This window comes from Delphinapterus leucas, chromosome 7 (genome assembly GCF_059928025.1).
Source record: "Delphinapterus leucas isolate spDelLeu-1000000601 "Yukka" chromosome 7, BTC_Dleu_Yukka2, whole genome shotgun sequence".
In the NCBI taxonomy this organism is placed as follows: domain Eukaryota; kingdom Metazoa; phylum Chordata; class Mammalia; order Artiodactyla; family Monodontidae; genus Delphinapterus; species Delphinapterus leucas.
Window position 1 is genome coordinate 23702618 of NC_143135.1, and position 19026 is coordinate 23721643.

At 38.7% G+C, this 19026-nt stretch overlaps 2 protein-coding genes across 3 annotated transcripts in view; one reads left to right on the top strand and one right to left on the bottom strand.

Moving 5' to 3' along the window:
* Positions 1-12405, top strand: part of APIP (APAF1 interacting protein) — a 19839-nt gene extending 7434 nt beyond the window's left edge. Inside the window, exons 2-7 of the mRNA XM_022583653.2 lie at positions 93-193; positions 4865-4913; positions 6099-6216; positions 7664-7799; positions 10948-11115; positions 11725-12405. Of these exons, the coding sequence (XP_022439361.1) occupies positions 93-193; positions 4865-4913; positions 6099-6216; positions 7664-7799; positions 10948-11115; positions 11725-11824 (672 nt within the window). The 3' untranslated portion in view covers positions 11825-12405. The remainder of the gene's footprint in view (positions 1-92; positions 194-4864; positions 4914-6098; positions 6217-7663; positions 7800-10947; positions 11116-11724) is intronic.
* The window catches only part of LOC149748703 (uncharacterized), a 58448-nt gene continuing 39422 nt past the window's right edge, over positions 1-19026 (bottom strand). The window contains exon 3 of one of the 2 annotated variants that reach the window (XM_089914938.1): positions 1-19026. This exon is cut by the window's right edge and continues 8641 nt beyond it. The gene's annotated coding sequence lies outside the window, so the exon portion shown is untranslated. The other variant, XM_089914935.1, reaches the window with a different exon arrangement.

Below are 19026 nucleotides of genomic sequence, written 5' to 3' on the forward strand. Positions count from 1 at the left end.
TTCCTTAAATTGGTTTCTTAATAGAGATATCATCTAGAATAGTCATTTGATAAAATAATGTCTATTTTAGAAATCATTATCTTCTTTTTAAGGACAAGGAACATCCAAAATACTTGATCCCAGAGCTCTGCAAACAGTTTTACCATTTGGGCTGGGTCACTGGGACTGGAGGAGGAATCAGCTTGAAGCACGGGTAAGTTTCTGGCTGATTTCATTTCTGAGAATTCTCCATATAAGTAGACCACAGAGAGCCTAACATGTATTATGTACAAGGAACAACCAATGATCGGTTTTATGATACTGAAGGTATTTAGTTTCTAAATAGAGAAATAGGTATTTGCATAACTGAATGGAATAAGTGTGCAGATGTTGCAGATATAATAAATACCTAAGGATTTAAGAACCATAATTCCTAATCAGAATAATTTGGTCCCCAGTCCATGGAGTACCAAAGTTAAATAACATGTTGCTGGGTATGTTCATATGTCTGGAACTACCAAGGGTCCCCTCTGGATAGACAGGATTTGTTTCAAAGGTTCAGATACATATCTTAAAGTCACTTAAATATAGATTACTAACCACCTAAAATTCTAAAAATTACATTTTTTTGAGTCCAAAAAAAGGCAATATGCCTTTCTAAATGCATGTATCATTATTAATGGACATAGCACCTGCAGGTCCATGTTGTTCACAGGACAAAACAAGAGGTACTGGCCTTGAAACAGAAGGAATGAATAGTAGTTAATTGTTCTTTAGACTTACTCACGGTCTTTCCTTTAAGAGGGTGAAGAAATAAGTAACCTACTAACAATGAAAATAGAGGTTGTGGAATCTCACTCTCTTAAGTGTTTCTGGAACAGGATTAATGTATTTGCTCCTGAAATATTTTGGGAATAATATTGTCTGGAGGCTGAATGTTAAAACTGAGTAACTTGAGGCTTCCCTGGTGGCACAGTGGTTGAGAGTCCGCCTGCCGATGCAGGGGACACAGGTTCGTGCCCCGGTCTGGGAGGATCCCACATGCCGCGGAGCGGCTGGGCCTGTGAGCCATGGCAAAAAAAAAAAAAAAAAACTGAGTAACTTGATTTATTTCTTTATCCTAATTCACTTTCTTTAACAAAATTGGATTACTACAATATTTATGTAATGTTGAATTGTTTAGAAAAGAACGGAATGTAAAATGTAATCAGAACATTTTGAACAAAGGGGATTTTATGGCATACCACAAGATGATGCCATTGAAATTTCGTCTGCTTCAAATTACCAAGGAATTCATGAAATATTAATTAAACTGTGGGAAATGACAGGAGAGCCCTTAGTCAACGAATGTCACAGTTCATGTGTAGGGAGGCTCTCAGTCTGGAAACGTTCTGTTCCACGTGGTATCAACACATGGGACATCCGTCATGTGCGTCATCTCTTACCATCAACCCAGTGCTAATGCGTCAATCAGCATTTTGCAGGTTTTCAAGTTATTTTGCCAAAACTTTCAAGTTGATCTGTTCACAGCAAAGTCCTATAATAACAACACTTGTTGTTGTTTCATTTATTCATTTAGGAGTTGAGTCCTAGTAATTTGGTTTCTCACCTGTATTACTTATAATAAATTATATTCTAAACATTGCCTTTAGTTAACTGCTTTTTTTTTGCATTTGCAGAAATAGTTTGTATATGTACAAAAGAGAGCTTTCTACCAAACTGAGTTAAAATAACTTTTCCAACTGGCTCAAAAAAAAGCTAAGTTAAAAATAGAATGCAGGTAAGGGACCATTGCAGATCTCAAGAGGGAATATTTTTGATCATAAAGACATAAAAGACTATGTTCTTAGTAAAACTAAAATCCTTTGTAGAACCATGCACTAAAATTATGTGTGGTCACCCTAAAACACTCACTGGCACCTCTTAAAATTAATTGGCTTTATGGCACTACAGTCAATTTATAGGGAAGTTGCATTGTGTTTGTAAAATGCTTTTTCCTCAGCTTCTTAATTGGTGAGGAGCCTCCTGGAGGTCACAGGTGAAAACAGCCACAGTTTTATGGCACTGTATTTGGAATCTTACTAAATTTTTGCTTTACAGAGTAGAATGGGTAATTTGTAGTAACATGTTGAATTTTCTCCCTAATATTTAAATGACTTCATAGACCCATATCAATAATTTTATCAGCAATATTATTCTCATGTTAGTGAAAGTTTGGTTTTCTTTATCTGATGCTTAGAGCGAATAAATTTGGAATGAAGCACAAACCCAATAGATTGTGTTTCCAGAATTAATTCTAGCAATAAGCCCTTTGGGGAATATGAAATTATTTACTGATTCCAAGGTTTGGCTACTATCAGTTTAGCTTATGCTACTGGTGTATGGTGCCAAAAATGTATATAATAAAAGATAGCTTGGGCTTCCCTGGTGGCGCAGTGGTTGGGAGTCCGCCTGCCGATGCGGGGGATGCGGGTTCGTGCCCCGGTCCGGGAGGGTCCCGCGTGCCGCGGAGCGTCTGGGCCCGTGAGCCATGGCCGCTGAGCCTGTGCGTCTGGAGCCTGTGCTCCGCAGCGGGAGGGGCCACAGCAGTGAGAGGCCTGCGTACCGCAAAAAAAAAAAAAAAAAGATAGCTTAAGACACATATAACAGTTAAATCAGAAGGAAGAAACGGAGGACCAAGAAAATAACAGTAATCAAGGCAATTCCAGGATACTAAGCAGCCATTGTACTTAGGCTGGTTTCCTGTCTTTCACAGCATTATATTTTTATGTGTCAGAGACACTAATCCTGTTGTGTGCTGTTAGAATTAAAATTAATAAACCTATATTGTAGACAAGATAATTGAATCATAGTAAGGGTTAAAGGATTTTTTTTAAGTAAATAAAAATAGAACATGTATTATAAACTCTTGTGTTTTGTTCATCTGCTCACCACATTGTGAAAGAGCAGGGAGTATGGAGAAAATAAATTCTAAAACTTAATACCTTGAAACTCAAAATGCTTTTGTTTGTGGCTTACAGTACCAAGTAAATACTTCACTTTTAGTCTTTGGCATGTTTCCCTCCTAAAATAAAGGCTCTGTCATCTTTGTATTAATATTTTTATCCACGTATCTCCTTCTTTGTAGGTATACTTTTTTCTAAAACCTATTTAGCTAATCTTTTAATTACTCAAAGTTGATCAAAGTCTAAACTGATTTCCATTTTTTAAAAGCAGTAATAAAAATAGGTTTAGCATACCAGGGAATTTCCTAGCGGTCCAATGGTTAGGACTCCACAATTTCACTGCTGAGGGCACAGGTTCAATCCCTGGTCGGGGAGCTAAGATCACACAAGCCATGCGGCATGGCCAAAAAAAAAAAAAGAAAAGACATTTAGCATACCAAATTATTTGAACAAACTGAATAAAATCCCTGGGTTTTCCCACTTCGTAGGTGGAGTTTATTTACCAGCAGACTGTTTCGAACTTTATTTGAGTCTGTTCCCAGGACTGCATAAATATCTCCGCACACAAGAAGACCTACAAGTCCACTTACCAGCGGAGGTGACTGGACTAGGTACCACACATGATTCTAGAGTCTCTTTCATGTTACATGAGGACGAAAGATTTGGATCCCTGGTATTTATAAGGGGCCGTTTTAACAGTAATGATCCCTATGCATTACCACTGGTTCCAGAGGAGTGCCACTTTATGGTTTTCTTATGCAACAAAGTTCTAAAGCAATAGGTACTTTGTGAAAATGAATGCTTGAACAAAGCTTACTCTGCTTTGGATTTCACTCCCATTATCAGGCATTTATTTTCTAGACCTTAATTTACCAGTAGATCCTTAAAGGAACTTTCTTAAATTTTTTTCAGTTCCAAGTCTATAGGTTTATTAGTAACCCCAACTTTGACAGCTCAATTCAATATAGGCAGTCATCCTCATTTTCACTGGGAAGCAGTCAATATTTATTCGTGTCCCTACGTCCATGCCTCAGTGGCAGAAGCTGGAGCGTGCAGGTGCTGGTATTTCCTTCATTTGCATTATGTGGCAGTTCTTTAACGCCCTCTGTCAGCAACTGAAACTGATACATGAGCCAAAGGACCTTTGTTGAGGGTGGAGAGAATTTAGAGAAGATTTTAGATTAATTTCCGGAGCAAGTTTGAAAGCACCTTGTGGTAAGTGGTAGTGTTATAGCATCTCCCTTAGCACAATGTGCTGTGTAACACAGAGATCTCCAGATGTAGCCATGCCTTTTATATTTCTAACTTTCTGCAATTGTTCTGGCTTTGTTACCAAATATTTTCACAAGATAGAAGTGTTTTTCAATTAGGAAGCATATACTGTTCCACCCAAAAAGTAGCCCAGTGTTAATGCTGTAATTTAACAAACCATCCAGCAGAGGTCTCTGAGCGTCATGTTTTATAATAAGAGCATTTCAAACAATAAAATTAACCCTGATTTCTTGGAGCAGAGATCTACTCCAAGTGAGCATATTTCCCCTGATTGGACTTTAGAATAACTGTGTTCCATGTATAGTAAGATAAACTCTGCTTATTCATGCTTAAAGATGCTAAAGACTTATGTTTTCAGATTTGTATTTCCCCTAACCAGATAAAAACCTGGTTACCATTGATTTTGCACCATAAAAGGAAATAAAGAAATATATATGAAAATGTAACAAAAGCAACTATCAACATTTTACTGTGTCACCAGCATTATAAAGAAATTAATTTGGTATTCTTTCTATACAGCCTACACCATTAATTAAATAAAGCAGCTATTTGTATGACTTGATTTATAAAGATCATTAATGATTGGACTGCAAGGGTACACTTTTCTTTTTGCAAAAGCAGAACGTTAGAGTTAAATAAATACCAATTTCTGTATTTTGTGTTACCAGCAATGAAATCTACATTGCTCCTTCAGGAGTGCAAAAGGAACGCATTCAGGTATGGTAAAGGGATACTTCTTAAACCCAAATGTCTGTTCTTCTCTACTTGATTATTGTTTTGTGAAATGTAATTAATATTAAAAGAAATCTTAGTTTTGAAGGGAGGTTATATTGTGATGATTTAAATAACTAATCAACAAACATTTGTTAAGTAACTATTAAATTTTTTAAGGTGGTAAGTATCCTGCTTGCAATCAGGTGTTTTGAATTCTCATTCAGCCTCTAGAGGGCAAAAGTGAATAGTGCAATCTTAAGTCATAATAAAAAATGATTCTAACTTTGCAGCATTATAACACCATCTTTATCAGGCTAATAGGGTAATCAGATTGGTGGTCTCAAATGGACCAAACTGATTCATATTTAATAATGGCAAAGCTCTTTCAATTTAAAGTTATAAAACTTTGTATCAACATTTTGAGAAGACCCATTCTGTATTAATGCTAGAATAAACCCAGAATAGAGTTAAAACAAGCACATAATACTGAATTCTGTCTAAGGCATAGTGCTTCATTAATAAAACATTTATATTGTAGTTTGTAGTAAACCCTGGTAAACGAAAGTTACAAGTCAGAGATATGCATGTATTACTAGGAAAAACCTGTGGATCTACATAATTCCTTAGAACTTTAAAAATAGAGTACGTCATCGAGATTAACATTTCTGAGTACCAGTTAAGTTTCTCAAGGGATAAGAAAATTTTACTCTGTATTTTTCCTCTTATATTATGAAATGTGAAAAAAATTATAACACCCATTCTAAAATGATGATTATATATCGTCTCTCTGAAATATAGTTGTGAAATTACATGGCAAAGCTGAGAAACTAAGTTGATGAAATGACATCAACATCATTACATGCCTATTAAATTTTCCATATCACTTTTTTCTTCAAATTCTAAAGGTCGATTTTTTTAACTTTCTTGAGATGATTTTTATTAGTAGAAAACATTTTTTTATTTTTCAAAATGGCTAAAAAATTTTGAGAGAGAAACTATAATTATATAAATATTTAAAATATGAGTTAAATATGTATATATATTAGCACTGTTTATATATACTATATATAAATGGAATTGTGTATATGTGTGTATATATATATATACACACACACACACACAAGAAAGGGGACATTTCTAATTGATATTGTATAAGCCTTCTTTTTTTCTTTTTCCCCCTCTAAATAGCCTGAAGACATGTTTGTTTGTGACATCAATGAACAGGACATAAGTGGACCTCCACCATATAAGAATCTTAAAAAAAGCCAGTGTACTCCTCTTTTCATGAATGCTTACACAATGAGAGGTAGGCAGAAAATGTATTCAACGTAAAGAATATTTGCAGAGTAGGGTCCTATAAATAATGGCAATTGTTGTTGTAGTTCACAGTTCTTGAATACCTGCTATGTGCAAGGACTTTAAATATGTTAACTCATTCAGTCCTCACATCAGCCTCTGTGGGAGGTCCATTATTACCTCATTTTATATATGAGAGGACAGAGGCTCTGGGAAGATTTTCCCAAAATAAACAGCCAGTGAGTATTGGGGCCAGAATTCCAACCTAGATCAATATGATTCCACTAGATTGTCAAGTTAGCCAACGAAATATTATATTTACAATCCAATTCCTACTCTTAGTTCAGAGTTATATCTCTGGGAACTTGTAGTAGAAGTTAATCAAAATACAAATGAGGGAAAATCATGCCCTTTTCTTCACTTCAGTAGGAGTGATCCTCTTTTTTGAAAAATTTACTTTATGATAAAAATAGGACTCTTACTTTAATTCCCAGAAATTGTGGTAGAAAACCAACCTGGAAAGGTTGAACCTAGAGGACAATGTAAAAATAGGAAAGTATAACTGAAGTACTGGCTCAGCCTTAGCAATGAAGTCATTAGGACCATGCTTTAGCATAGCCCCTGAATAAAATCAATATAGAGTTAGTAATCATGCCATGTGCTGTTCCCAGACATTATCAGCTACTACTGAAAGGATGAAACTTCAGCAACAGATTCTAACAGCATGAAGAATCTTTCCTAGCAAAAAGCTAAAGAAACTTCCCATTGCAAAAGTAGCCATTACTGAGTTTTATAGCATACAAATTCTTTTTTAGGTAAATCCCTTGCATCTATATCTTAAAATTCCTACCATCCCCTTATGTTACTAAGATATGGCCTACACTATGAAGCGTATCTTGATGATTAAGGGACAGACTAAACTGGGTTCAAATCCAAGTTCTTCAACTACTGTCTAGTTGGACAACGTAGTTAAATAACCATGGACAAATTATTTAACATCTCTGAGCCTCATGTCCTTGACCATTAAATGGGGGAGATGGTTGTTGTGATGATACGAAGCGATAACATCTATAAAGGGGATTTGCCCAGTGCCTGGCACGTAGGAATCCCTAATGGAGTGGTAGTAGCATTATGATTATGGTCTCCACAGTCATTATAGTTGTACTTCAGACCATGTAAAGGATATTTCTTGAGCTTGTATAAAGTATCGTGCGTTGTCCTGATGCTGGATAAAGCTTAATTTTTTTCCTTGTGCTTTCTGACTTCTCTATCAGTAGTTCTCTTTCCTCTCTTCCTTTCTCTCCTCCTACCCGCTGCCAACTTATTATTCCATGCCAAGAAAAACGAGTCCAAAGCCATATACAAATAAGTGTGTGTGTTTATGTGTATATATTTTTTTCTTTAAAAGGTGCAATTTAGTTTTCACTGAGCATGTAACTGTATTCTTCCCCCTCCAGGAGCAGGTGCTGTGATTCATACCCACTCTAAAGCTGCTGTCATGGCCACCCTTCTTTTCCCAGGAAGGGAGTTTAAAATTACACATCAAGAGATGATCAAAGGAATAAAGAAATGTATCTCGGGAGGGTATTACAGGTATTTTCCCCTATTTTTTGCTTAAATTATTTGAACAGGGCTTCCCTGGTGGCGCAGTGGTTGAGAGTCCACCTGCCGATGCAGGGGGCACGGGTTCGTGCCCCAGTCTGGAAAGATCCCACATGCCGTGGAGCGGCTGGGCCCATGAGCCATGGCTGCTGAGCCTGCGCGTCCGGAGCCTGTGCTGCACAACGGGAGAGGCCACAACAGTGAGAAGCCCGTGTACCGCAAAAAAAAAAAAAAAAAGAATAATTTGAACAGTATTTCTCCTTCTTGTAATAAACAGGATACTGATCTTTTTATGTATTTAATGAGATGTTGTAGATCTGTGTTAGATAGTACCCCCCTTAATATTATACTTCCAGATCCATTCTCAGTGACACAGATCAGATGCCTCCCCTGCTTTTCCCCGTCCCCAACCCAGCCTTGGTAAATTATTGCCAACATGAATAATTAAATGTTTGTCAGAGTAAAATGCAGAAATCCTGGCTGAGATATCTACAGAGCTGGAAAGAGTGTGTTCCTTTATTGAAGAACCCCAAGAGCAAGCTCTCCTCACCTTCACTTTGTCTTCAGGAAGTTTCAGCTCTGACTAAATCTTATGCTTCATTTTGATCTCATGTAGTATTTCTGGAATATTTTCATTTTTAAAAAAGTTTTATAATTATTTTAATTAAGTAGATCTCTATACGTTTATAATTTTTCAGTGTGGAAACTGGCATAGATAGTATAGAATAGAGGCCTTCTGGATAAAATCAGCTAAACCCACCAGCCCACAAAAATGTAGCAATTATTCGTCAATCTAGAGTAGTGACATGAAGAAACACGTTCCCAGGGCTCAGGGACAGGCTCGGCATTTTGTTTGAATGTACAGGCATTCTTGTTCCTGAGCCTTCACCCTTCCCAATTTCCTAAAGGGGCTGAATCCACTTTGCCTTGTTTAGAGGAAAAGGGTGCCAGTTTTTCTAAAGTGTTCTTACAGCAATATCTTACTGTTACTGCACATAATAGACTGTATGTGTTTAAACTAGTGTGCTGAGAAGTTAATTGGACTTGATTTTAGTTAATATTTATTGTGTGCCTAAAGCATTCCTCAGCACTGGGAAACACCTATTTACAAAAGTTAAATATTTAAATTATGAAAGTGTACATACTAGAAAAAGCATAGCCGCATATTGCCTTTTTCCATATCTGGGTCTTGAAGGAGAGGCATTATGTGTGCTATCAGTTTCATCGGCATTTGATTGCTTCGGTGAAGAAATAAAAATAGGTCAGAAGGGGCTTCCCTGGTGGCGCAGTGGTTGAGAGTCTGCCTGCCGATGCAGGGGACACAGGTTTGTGTCCCGGTTCTGGAAGATCCCGCATGCCGCGGAGCGGCTGGGCCCCTGAGCCATGGCCGCTGAGCCTGCGCGTCCGGAGCCTGTGCTCCGCAACGGGAGAGGCCACAACAGTGAGAGGCCTAAGTACCACAAAAAAAAATTAAAAAAAAGGTCAGAAGAACGTGTGAGACGGTGGGTAGAGGAGCGGAGCACAATAGAGAGCCTTTGGAATTTTGTGGAAAAACAAATGCCATGAATGAAAAGATGTCATTTGTTATGCATCACAACGTATACACTTTATATATTATTTTGAATGTCTCAGAATTTAAAGAGTACAAAGTTTTTTGACATGCTTTTGCAATTCTGTTTGAACCTGGCTGGGAAATCAGTAACAGGGTCATTATCACAGCTCAGGGGCAGTGATACTTCATCAGTATTTGGGGAGAATCCTAAGTGTCCAGTCAAAAGAAGGGGCAATAAAAGGTGGATGAGTAAGAAAGAATGGAGTTTTTACATTTTCTATTCTACTTCTTAAATTTTTAAGTCCATCTTAAAAAAAATTATAATAACTTTCAAATGCCTAATTCTTATCGGGGGAGGTTACCATGTTAACTATAATTGTTGTACCTTTTGGATGCAACATGCCTATGGTAGAGTGAAAAGAATACTGTTTGATGGTCAAAGGACTACCCTGGCTCTGTTCCTCAGGTCTTATTTTGCTGTGAATTATTTTGCACCTGGAGATATTTCTGACTGTTCGGTATATGGTAGAGGAAAATATAAGTTTGTGGTTCTCCTGGCCAATACTAGGAAAGATTTGGGACTAGCAATTTATTCCTTCCACATTTAAGGATATTTTATAATTACCTCTATTTTACTTAAGTGAAGTAATGGGCAACCTCGTACTGTTCCTGATCATGGTTGGCCAGGTTCTTTATCACATGACAGCTACTCAGTCTGTACCTTCCCTGAAGTAGTAACTTCTGATAATATATGGATAGAACTTATTTTGGTTAAGTTTAGCCATCACAGAGGTAGTTGAAAAGCAGATGTAACATTAACAAGGCAAGAGAAATTCATGTTAAAAGGAAAACATGTCTGAGTTTTGATTGGTTGTAAATGACCTCACAAATAGACATAGTTTTACCGGTAACAAGCTATTTGCTTAAATATTACTGCAGAAACAAAAATGAAAAATGCATATTCTGATTTCATCACATGTACTTACTAAAAATAAGGTAAAGAAGTTCTAATGTCACAGATTTGAGAACGTTCTGAAAATATTGTCATACCTTTAATAGTTAGCTCCAAAAGGTTTTTGCTATCCCAGGGCCATAAACCACACCTGCATTTATTTATTTGTCTATCCAAGACACTTTTGGGTCCTGCAGAGATAGAACAGAATGATTTTGTATCGTTGGGAAATTCCTGCTTTAATAAGTAGTTCAATTGTTAATCCTTCCTATGCTTCTAATTCTGAAATTTATCATTTCTCATCTCCTGTTAAAACTACTGTGATTCTCTATCCTTCAGGGAAATACTTGTATGATCTTGATAATTTCTTTGTTAGGTTTTGGTATCCTGTACAAATTTCTGCCACTTATACTTAGGATTGGAACAAGGCCTGCCAAATTCCCAAGGCGTCTCTTGATACCGTTGTTTATACAAGATACACAGAATAACATGCAAAATCTTGTTCCTAATTTGGAGTGGCTTTTCAGATATAAAGAGAACGTCTAACTTGTTATTTGAAAAAAATATAAATTTTATATATGAATGCCTTTATTTGTTTTAAAAAGGAAAGCAAATGGCTTGTTTTGTCTTAATAGATATGATGATATGTTAGTAGTACCCATTATTGAGAATACACCTGAGGAGAAAGACCTCGAAGAGCGAATGGCCCGAGCAATGAATGATTACCCAGACTCCTGTGCAGTACTAGTCAGACGGCATGGAGTCTACGTCTGGGGAGAGACGTGGGAGAAGGCTAAAAGCATGTAAGTGTACACCGAAACCAAAGAACGTCTGGGGCAAGTCACCACACTCTAAAAGAGAATGAAATGTGTTTTATGATTGAAAACGGAGTATGGTTTTTTTGTGTGTTACTGGTCAAATTGGTTTAAATTTAAATAGTTTTTCATTAATTATTTCTAGATATTTTATTTGTATTATATATTCTTTTGTTAAGAAATATTTTTCAGATGAGCTGTTATTTGGCAAGGCACTATGCTCTTTGATACAAAGAAGGAGATACAGATCTTGTTCTCTGAGTTGAGGGCTAGAATAAAGCTAACCCAAGTTGCATTAAGATTTGCTGTATTTATTTCAAAAAATGGCACATAATAAAAATTTTAAATTTACATAAGTAGCATATTTTAAACTCCCTTTTATTTCCTGAGAAGTGCATAGTATGGTGGCATGATTCAGTATGATTCCGTGTTTTAATAATGTTGGAGACAAACTAAGAGAAACTTTGCCTAGAATTGAGGAAAGAAAAAAAAATCTGCTAGGAACAGGGTTAACTTGATGCAGAGGAAAAATGTGATTGTTAGGATTGGAGAACTCTCTTTTCACTGAACACTTTTAGTGCTTTTTGCTTTTAACAGGTGTGAGTGTTATGACTATTTATTTGATGTTGCCGTATCAATGAAGAAGGTAGGACTGGATCCTACACAGCTTCCCGTTGGAGAAAATGGAATTGTATAAGCCAAGTGGAAGTTTATTATACGTAGAGACAAAGCTCATCTTAATTATTACTTAAATGACTCAGGTATGTTTTTTAATGAATTGAAAATTTCCATGAAGCTATTGATTTGTCACTAAATGCTGCAGATCTTCTGACAACTGGATGATATTTGCTTATATTCTTGTATTTTAAATGGCAATACGATGGAATAATTTTATAGTGAATGTTTTTTGTGTTTATTTCTAAACCCCTTAACAGCAAAATATTTTCCTTTAATTTTTTATATATACTCCCAGAGAATTCCTATTACTCTTTAAAGTTGTTAGGATAATAGAATTCATTGGAAAATGTCTACTTAATTACAGAATGAGCATTTTCTTATTTTAATATTGGTATCATAAATTTACATGAAAAGTCAAAGACATATATATCCCTCAATGTTGATGTCAAAACAATTTTATAGATTTCCCCTATACGCTGTAGTGCTTGCCTATATTGTAACACAGGGCACTCATCTTATATTGGGATCTGTTGTAAAATTCAAATCAAGTGATATTAACTCAAACCCTCCTAGCCAAATAAACTGTGACCAACCCAGAGATGTAATCTGAAAGTGTTTTTTTTTTTAATGTAGCCGAAAGCAACACCATCTTGATCTTAAGGTTTTATTTGGTTAATGCTTTTATTTAATTGGGAGAGAAACTAATACACCATCTTCTAAATTATAACCTCATACACCCGCCTCTCGGTTTATCGTCTTGAACCATTTGAGTTCATTTACCCCAGTTCTTTCACTCCAGCAAGTCTTTAACCTCATCCAGACTTCTAGTCCCTTGATCTTACCATTTGTCATTGTCCATGACTCCTTTCATATCCTTGCTTCCTTCCTTATGAAGGAAGCAGCATGAAAAGCCCAGCATTTTCACCACTTTATTGGAAACATCCTAACCCCCTTGTATCTTACCCCCCTCCCCATCATACTCACCTGGCAAAACCCACAGTCCTTGTGAGCCAGTTACTTGGCACCTGTACCAAAGCAGCCAGGCCTGATGGGAAAAAGTACACAACTGTGTTGACTGATCTCACTTCAGATTTATGACCACACCTCTCAGGTGGGCACTCCATGCTGTCAAACAAACCTACTACACTTCCCTAGTAAGTTCGTTTTCCCTGCCTGGTGACCATTTCTCCCCACAGCTTTCTTTATCTGACATCAAATACCCAATCTTCCTCCTCCCATCACTTCTCAGATGGTAACCTCCTCATACTTTCAGAAATAAGTAGATTCATTCCCAAGAACTAACAAATCTTCCCATTTCACGTTTCCATCAACCTTCCTGCCTTCAGCTTTCTTTGCCTTTTTCCTTCTGCCGAATTCTAGGTTCATTCTTCCACTTATGCCTTGGATCCAATGTCCGCCGACCTTCTCAAGGGCTTTGCTTTCTGCAAAGATCCCCACATTTATCCCATTTCTTTCTTGCATTGTTAATTTTTTACCCTCTTCCACTGGTATAAAAACATGCTGTAATACCTTTCACGTTAAAATACACACAGAAACCTTGCCTTCAGCCACCCTTCAGCTAACTCCAGCGCCTTTAGAGCAAAGCTTTTTGAAATAGTTATCTGCTTTTCTGTCAACTTCTGTTCTCTCCCTTGCTCCTTGACCCACTCCGATCCAGTGGCATCACGGCCACTGAAACTGCTTTACCAAGAATAAGAAATCCCCCGCACCCTTATCCTTTTGAATGCTTCCTTTGCTTTCTCTGCTCTGAGTGAAACCTGTCTCTCCCCTGGGAATTCAGTTTCCCCTGAAGCTGTCAGTGGTGGTTGTTTTCACTTCCTCTCTTACCCCTGGCAGTGAGGTGAGTGAATTCCTTGGACACTAAATGTCTTTCCCCTCCTCCTTGTTCCATTGTACTCAGCAAACCGTCAGTCACAGATGATTCCAGCTCTCTTCTGACTCCAAACCCATACCTGTGCACCTTAATATGGCTGAAGGGAAACAACCACGTCAAGGTCAAGTGGGCCTCTAATGCTGCTGGTGAATTTTACTTTGTTACACTGGTTTCTTCATTCCCCTCCTCCCCTGGACAACTGTGTCTCTCTTCAAACTTCAGACACCTCCCTGCATACTCCCTCTTGGCTGATGACCTTGACTGCTATGTCACTGAAAAAAATAGAAACCACCAAGAAAGAACTTGCTTCCTCTTCTGCCTGCATATACTCTCGTGAAGAACTGTCCATGACTCCCACTGAGGCCAGCCTCTCCCCTTAAGCAGTAGATCTCCCAATTCCAAAAACAATTCCCAGTTTCCTGGTGTCTTCCCCACCTTAACTCCATCCTCCCAGTCGCCCAGGCAGATAATCTTAGCATCCTGCTTGGCGGTTTCTTTCACAGGCTACATCCAGCTAATCAGCAAATCCCATCAGCTTTAACATTGAGACTAGTCTCTAAGCCAGTGGTCCCCAACAGTTTTGGCACCAGGACCGGTTTTGTGGAAGACAATTTTTCCACGGACGGGGGCGGCAGGAGGTCGGGGTGTGGGAGATGGTTCAGGCGGCTGTAATGCGAGCGATGGGGCGCGGCAGATGACGCTTCCATCGCTCGCCCACCGCTCACCGCCTGCTGCGTGGCCCAGTTGCTAACAGGCTGCGGACTGGAACCTGGGTTGGGGACCCCTGCTCTAAACTTCTCACTGCATTCACTTACCACCTGGCCCAAGGCCCACCATTTCTCACCTAAATTATAGCAATTGCCTCTAAACTAATTTCCCTGCTTCGGCCTTTGCTCCCCACTCTCATCCCTGGTCCCAACAGTGTCTGCTCAACACAGTAGCCTGCATGGCACTCCTCTGCTCAAAACCCAGGCTTCCTGTCTCACGATGAAGGCTCCGATCCCCTCTCGCCTCATTCAGTCACCCTCCTCCTCACCTACTCTGCCGCAGCTGCTCTGGCATCCTCCCGAGTCTTTACAAGTTTCCAGGCACTTTCACACGTGCTCTTCCCTCTTTAAACCTCTTCCTCCAGACACCTGCCTTGCTCATTCCCTCTGCTCGTTCAGGACTTCACAGATCACTTCTGTGCTGTCTTCCCTGATTATTTTATTTTATTTTTTTATTTTTAATTTTTTTAAATGCTCCGTAACTTCGGAGTCTTTGCCCTTGCTGGGCCCTCTCCCTGGGATGCTCTTCCCATGTGTGGCTCCACGGTTATCTTCTAAAGGTCTTCCTTGTGTGAATTAGATCCTCCTCTGACTGCCAGCGACACAACGAGGAGGGCTTGCCCTCCCAGCACTCTAGGCAAGAATCCATTTGCTAAGTTTGAATCCTTCAAGTAGGGCCCCAGTAAGGGTCCTTCCCCACTCCACACACGCCGCCCGCTCCCCCCAACCCCGGTGTCCTTCAAGTCAATTGAAGGAGACCGAGTGCCGTTCAGAAGCAAAGGGAAGCTTACTTCCTTGATGTAACAACAGACAGGTGCCAGCTCCCGGTCCAGGGCCTGACTGTGCTTATTTGACATTGCAGCCTCACTCTCCGTACCCAGAGCGCTCGCCTCTGCTTGCGTTTCCTGTAAAGGGCTCAGAATGAACTAGCATACTATAATTTAATTGTTTATCTTTTTCCCCCTCACTAGAATGTGAAACCCATGAGGACAGGGATTTTCCTCTGTTTTGTTCACAGGTGTATCTCTAGTCCCTTGAGCAGTATCTAGTCCCTTGAGCAGTATCTAGTCCCTTGAGCAGTATCTAGTACGGAGTTGGTACTCAATAAATACCTGTTCAGTGAAAGGCAAAATGAATGGCAAGTTCTCTGTATTTTATGCGCCTTTACGGTAGCTTCACTGGTGATGACTCCCTCCTTGAAACTTTTCTCTAGGCTTCCATGACCCTGAACTCATGCGATTTTCTACTTACGTCATTGGTCACTTCTGTGGTTCTTGAATACTTTTCGTCTGTCAGATGACTAATTGTCGGAGGGCCTCGGGACTCTCTGCCCTCAACGGTGTTCTCCACCTACACTTTTTTCCCAGGAAATCTCATTCAGCATCATAGCTTTAAACATTATCTATGTGCTGATGACTCACAGTGTTTTATCTCTAGCCCAGATGTCTCCCTTACATTCCAGACGTATCTCTCCACCTCCTAGCCTCACCCGTTGGATGTCTAATAGGCATCTGAAACGTACCTTGGCCCAAAACAGTGCCACTGATTTTTCTTCTGTGTGAGCCATTATCTGCCCCCTCTCACCCCCAAACATTTTCTGAATGAGTATGCCAAACCTCTTTGAGACAGACCTCTGTCTTGTTCACTACAACCAAGAAAAATGCCTGACACATTGTAAGCACTTCGTAAATATGTGTTTTCTGGGTTCTTGGTGAAGGTTCGTCTACTGGGGAAAAATAGCTTTGGTCACTTCTGCTTAACCTCATTTTCCTCATTCTTAAGATGGAGCTAATGAAAGAGATAAAGTATGTGAAGGAACAAACCGCAGGGCTTGACCCATAGTAGTTATTCAATAAATATTAATTACCTTCCTTTCTATAAGTCCCATTTAATCCTCCTGAGAGGGTTTCGAAGTATTATCCCATTGTTTTAGATGAGGAAGTTAAGCTCAGATAGGAATAATAAATATGTAGAATTTAAGAGAAAGGATGTAAACTTCTTACCACAGTGCCTATCATATACTAGAAGTGCATTCAAACTATAAAGTTCCTTTCCTAAACACCCCTCACTTAGCTACCCTCGTGGTAATTGTAATGCAGGTAAGTCATTTAAGCTGTGCTGTAGTACAGCCTGTCTCCGACTGTATTGTTTTTTTTTTTACTACTATACACACCAAAAAGATGAGCAAAACCTGATTTAGAGGTGGGGGGACAGGTAGCTGGTGGAAGTCTGTATCTCCTAGTTAGTTGTTGTTGTTTTTGTTGTTGTTAAAGAAGAATATGATCCCTATAATGTGATTGTTAGAAGCTGAGGTCCAAAGGTGATACACATACCGCTCAGGGAGGGCTTATTCTCAGCGTCTGGCACATGCGTGTTCAGTGAATATTTGTGGAAGGGAGCAACAGACATTCTTTGCATGCCCTTATGACTGTTTTTCTCTCAATTATCCCCACTTCTTTAAATAAGGAGGGGAAAGGTGGGTTATGAATGAAAGATTAAACTGGTAAGAGATCTAAATCAAACACTTTTATTTCATTAAGTGCAGGACATTCCATTCACTCCCAGACTGAATAAGGAATTAACATTTTAGTCAAGAGTATATTATTTGTTTCTCAAATGATTTTATAGCCTTCTGGTCCAACCCAGCTCTCTTTTGTGAGAAGCAACTCAAAATACTATAGTTCCCCAAAGAATGTCCCAAACAATCAGAACGGTAAAGTCATAACCTTAAGGAGAGTTTCATCTTATATTTCAACTGGCTCAAATACTTCCCTTTTGATGAAGAAAACTGCCATATCTCATCAGCAATTCCAGTCAAGGTAGTCAGATATGGGACTTATAACATCGATATCACTTTTCAAGAAGCAATAAGAATTCTCCCACCAAAGTTCTTTAAAATAGGACTACAAGACAAACCGAATTTGGTTTTTATTTCATTGCCCTATAATATATAATCACTGAGTCATCACGTTTCAGATGATAACCACTGAACTAAGTATTCTTCTTTTGTGGTTATAAGTTATAAGCTGCGTTCATCTCTTTGTCATAGTTGTCGCTAATCGTGTAATTTTATTGTTTGAAAGTATATTTTCTGAAAATTAAATAAACCTGACTAAAGAAAAACATATAGTTTTCCTCCATTTATTTTCTTCTTGTTTAAAATTCTATAATTTTTTATTATTGGAACTTTAGAAACCAGAGAATAAGCAAGACGATTAAATATTGCATTAATTAATATTGTATCAATCTCCTCTATGATTGTTCTTGAAACTTTCTGATTTAGAAGTAAAGGTTGTGAATGAATTTCTTCAAGTCATCATAATGGTGCCCAGCCCAGGCCAGGTGTGTTTTTTTTTTTGTTTTTTTTTGTTTTTTTTTTTTGTTTTTTTAGCGGTACGCGGGCCTCTCACTGTTGTGGCCTCTCCCATTGCGGAGCACAGGCTCCGGATGCGCAAGCCCAGCGGCCAGGCTCACGGGCCCAGCCGTTCCGCGGCATGTGGGATCTTCCCGGACCGGGGCACGAACCCATGTCCCCTGCATCGGCAGGAGGACTCTCAACCACTGCGCCACCAGGGAAGCCCAGTCCAGGTGTTAATGTAATAATCATAGCAGTCTCTATTTTTTAGGAGCCCAAGCACTATGGTAAGGACCTTTAAATACATTACACCCAATTCTTATAATAACCCTTCAAGGTATTATTACCCCCATTTAATAGATGAGATAAATTAAATTCAGAGGTTAAACTACCCAAGTAAAAAATTTACCAAGACCACCCAGAAAGCCCTCTGCACTTTCCCACATCAACTCAGTTTTATCTCATCAATACGATACTAATTGCTCTTATGGGTGTAAAGAGAGTTTTCCTCTTTAAGCATATGTAGCTTCTGAGATAGGCATTAGGGACTTAGGAAAAGAAGCTTCTCTGGCTTTACTGACCTAATAGTTCCCAAAATGTCTTTGGGGACCATTTTTTTAAATTATTATTATTATTTTTTTTTCGGTACGCGGGCCTCTCACTGTTGTGGCCTCTCCCGTTGCAGAGCACAGGCTCCGGACGCGCAGGCTCAGCGGCCATGGCTCACCGGCCCAGCCGCTCCGCGTCATGTGGGATCTTCCCGGACTGGGGCACGAACCCGTGTCCCCTGCATCAGCAGGCGGACTCTCAACCACTGTGCCACCAGGGAAGCCTGGGGACCATTTATTAATCATGCATTGGGTTTCCATTTATTATTCAACTGTATGATTAACTTTTACTCTTTAAAATATAAAATATTCTCTTCCTTCTATTATTTTACTTATAATTTTACTAAGTACCTTTTATTTTCATGCTTGATATTGTTTTTTATTGCAATTAGAGCCACATCTTTGAAAACGAAACCAAGAAATTGGTTTGTTTTGTTTGTATTGGTATACAGCGGAGCTTTACTTAGGTTTGAAGGTTAATAAGTAAAGTGAAAATCTCCAATAGTCAAAATTACCTTTAAAAATCCTTTAAATCACCCATATAGTCTTATACGTGTAATTTGTGAATTTAACCTAGTTTCTTTCATTCTTTCAATA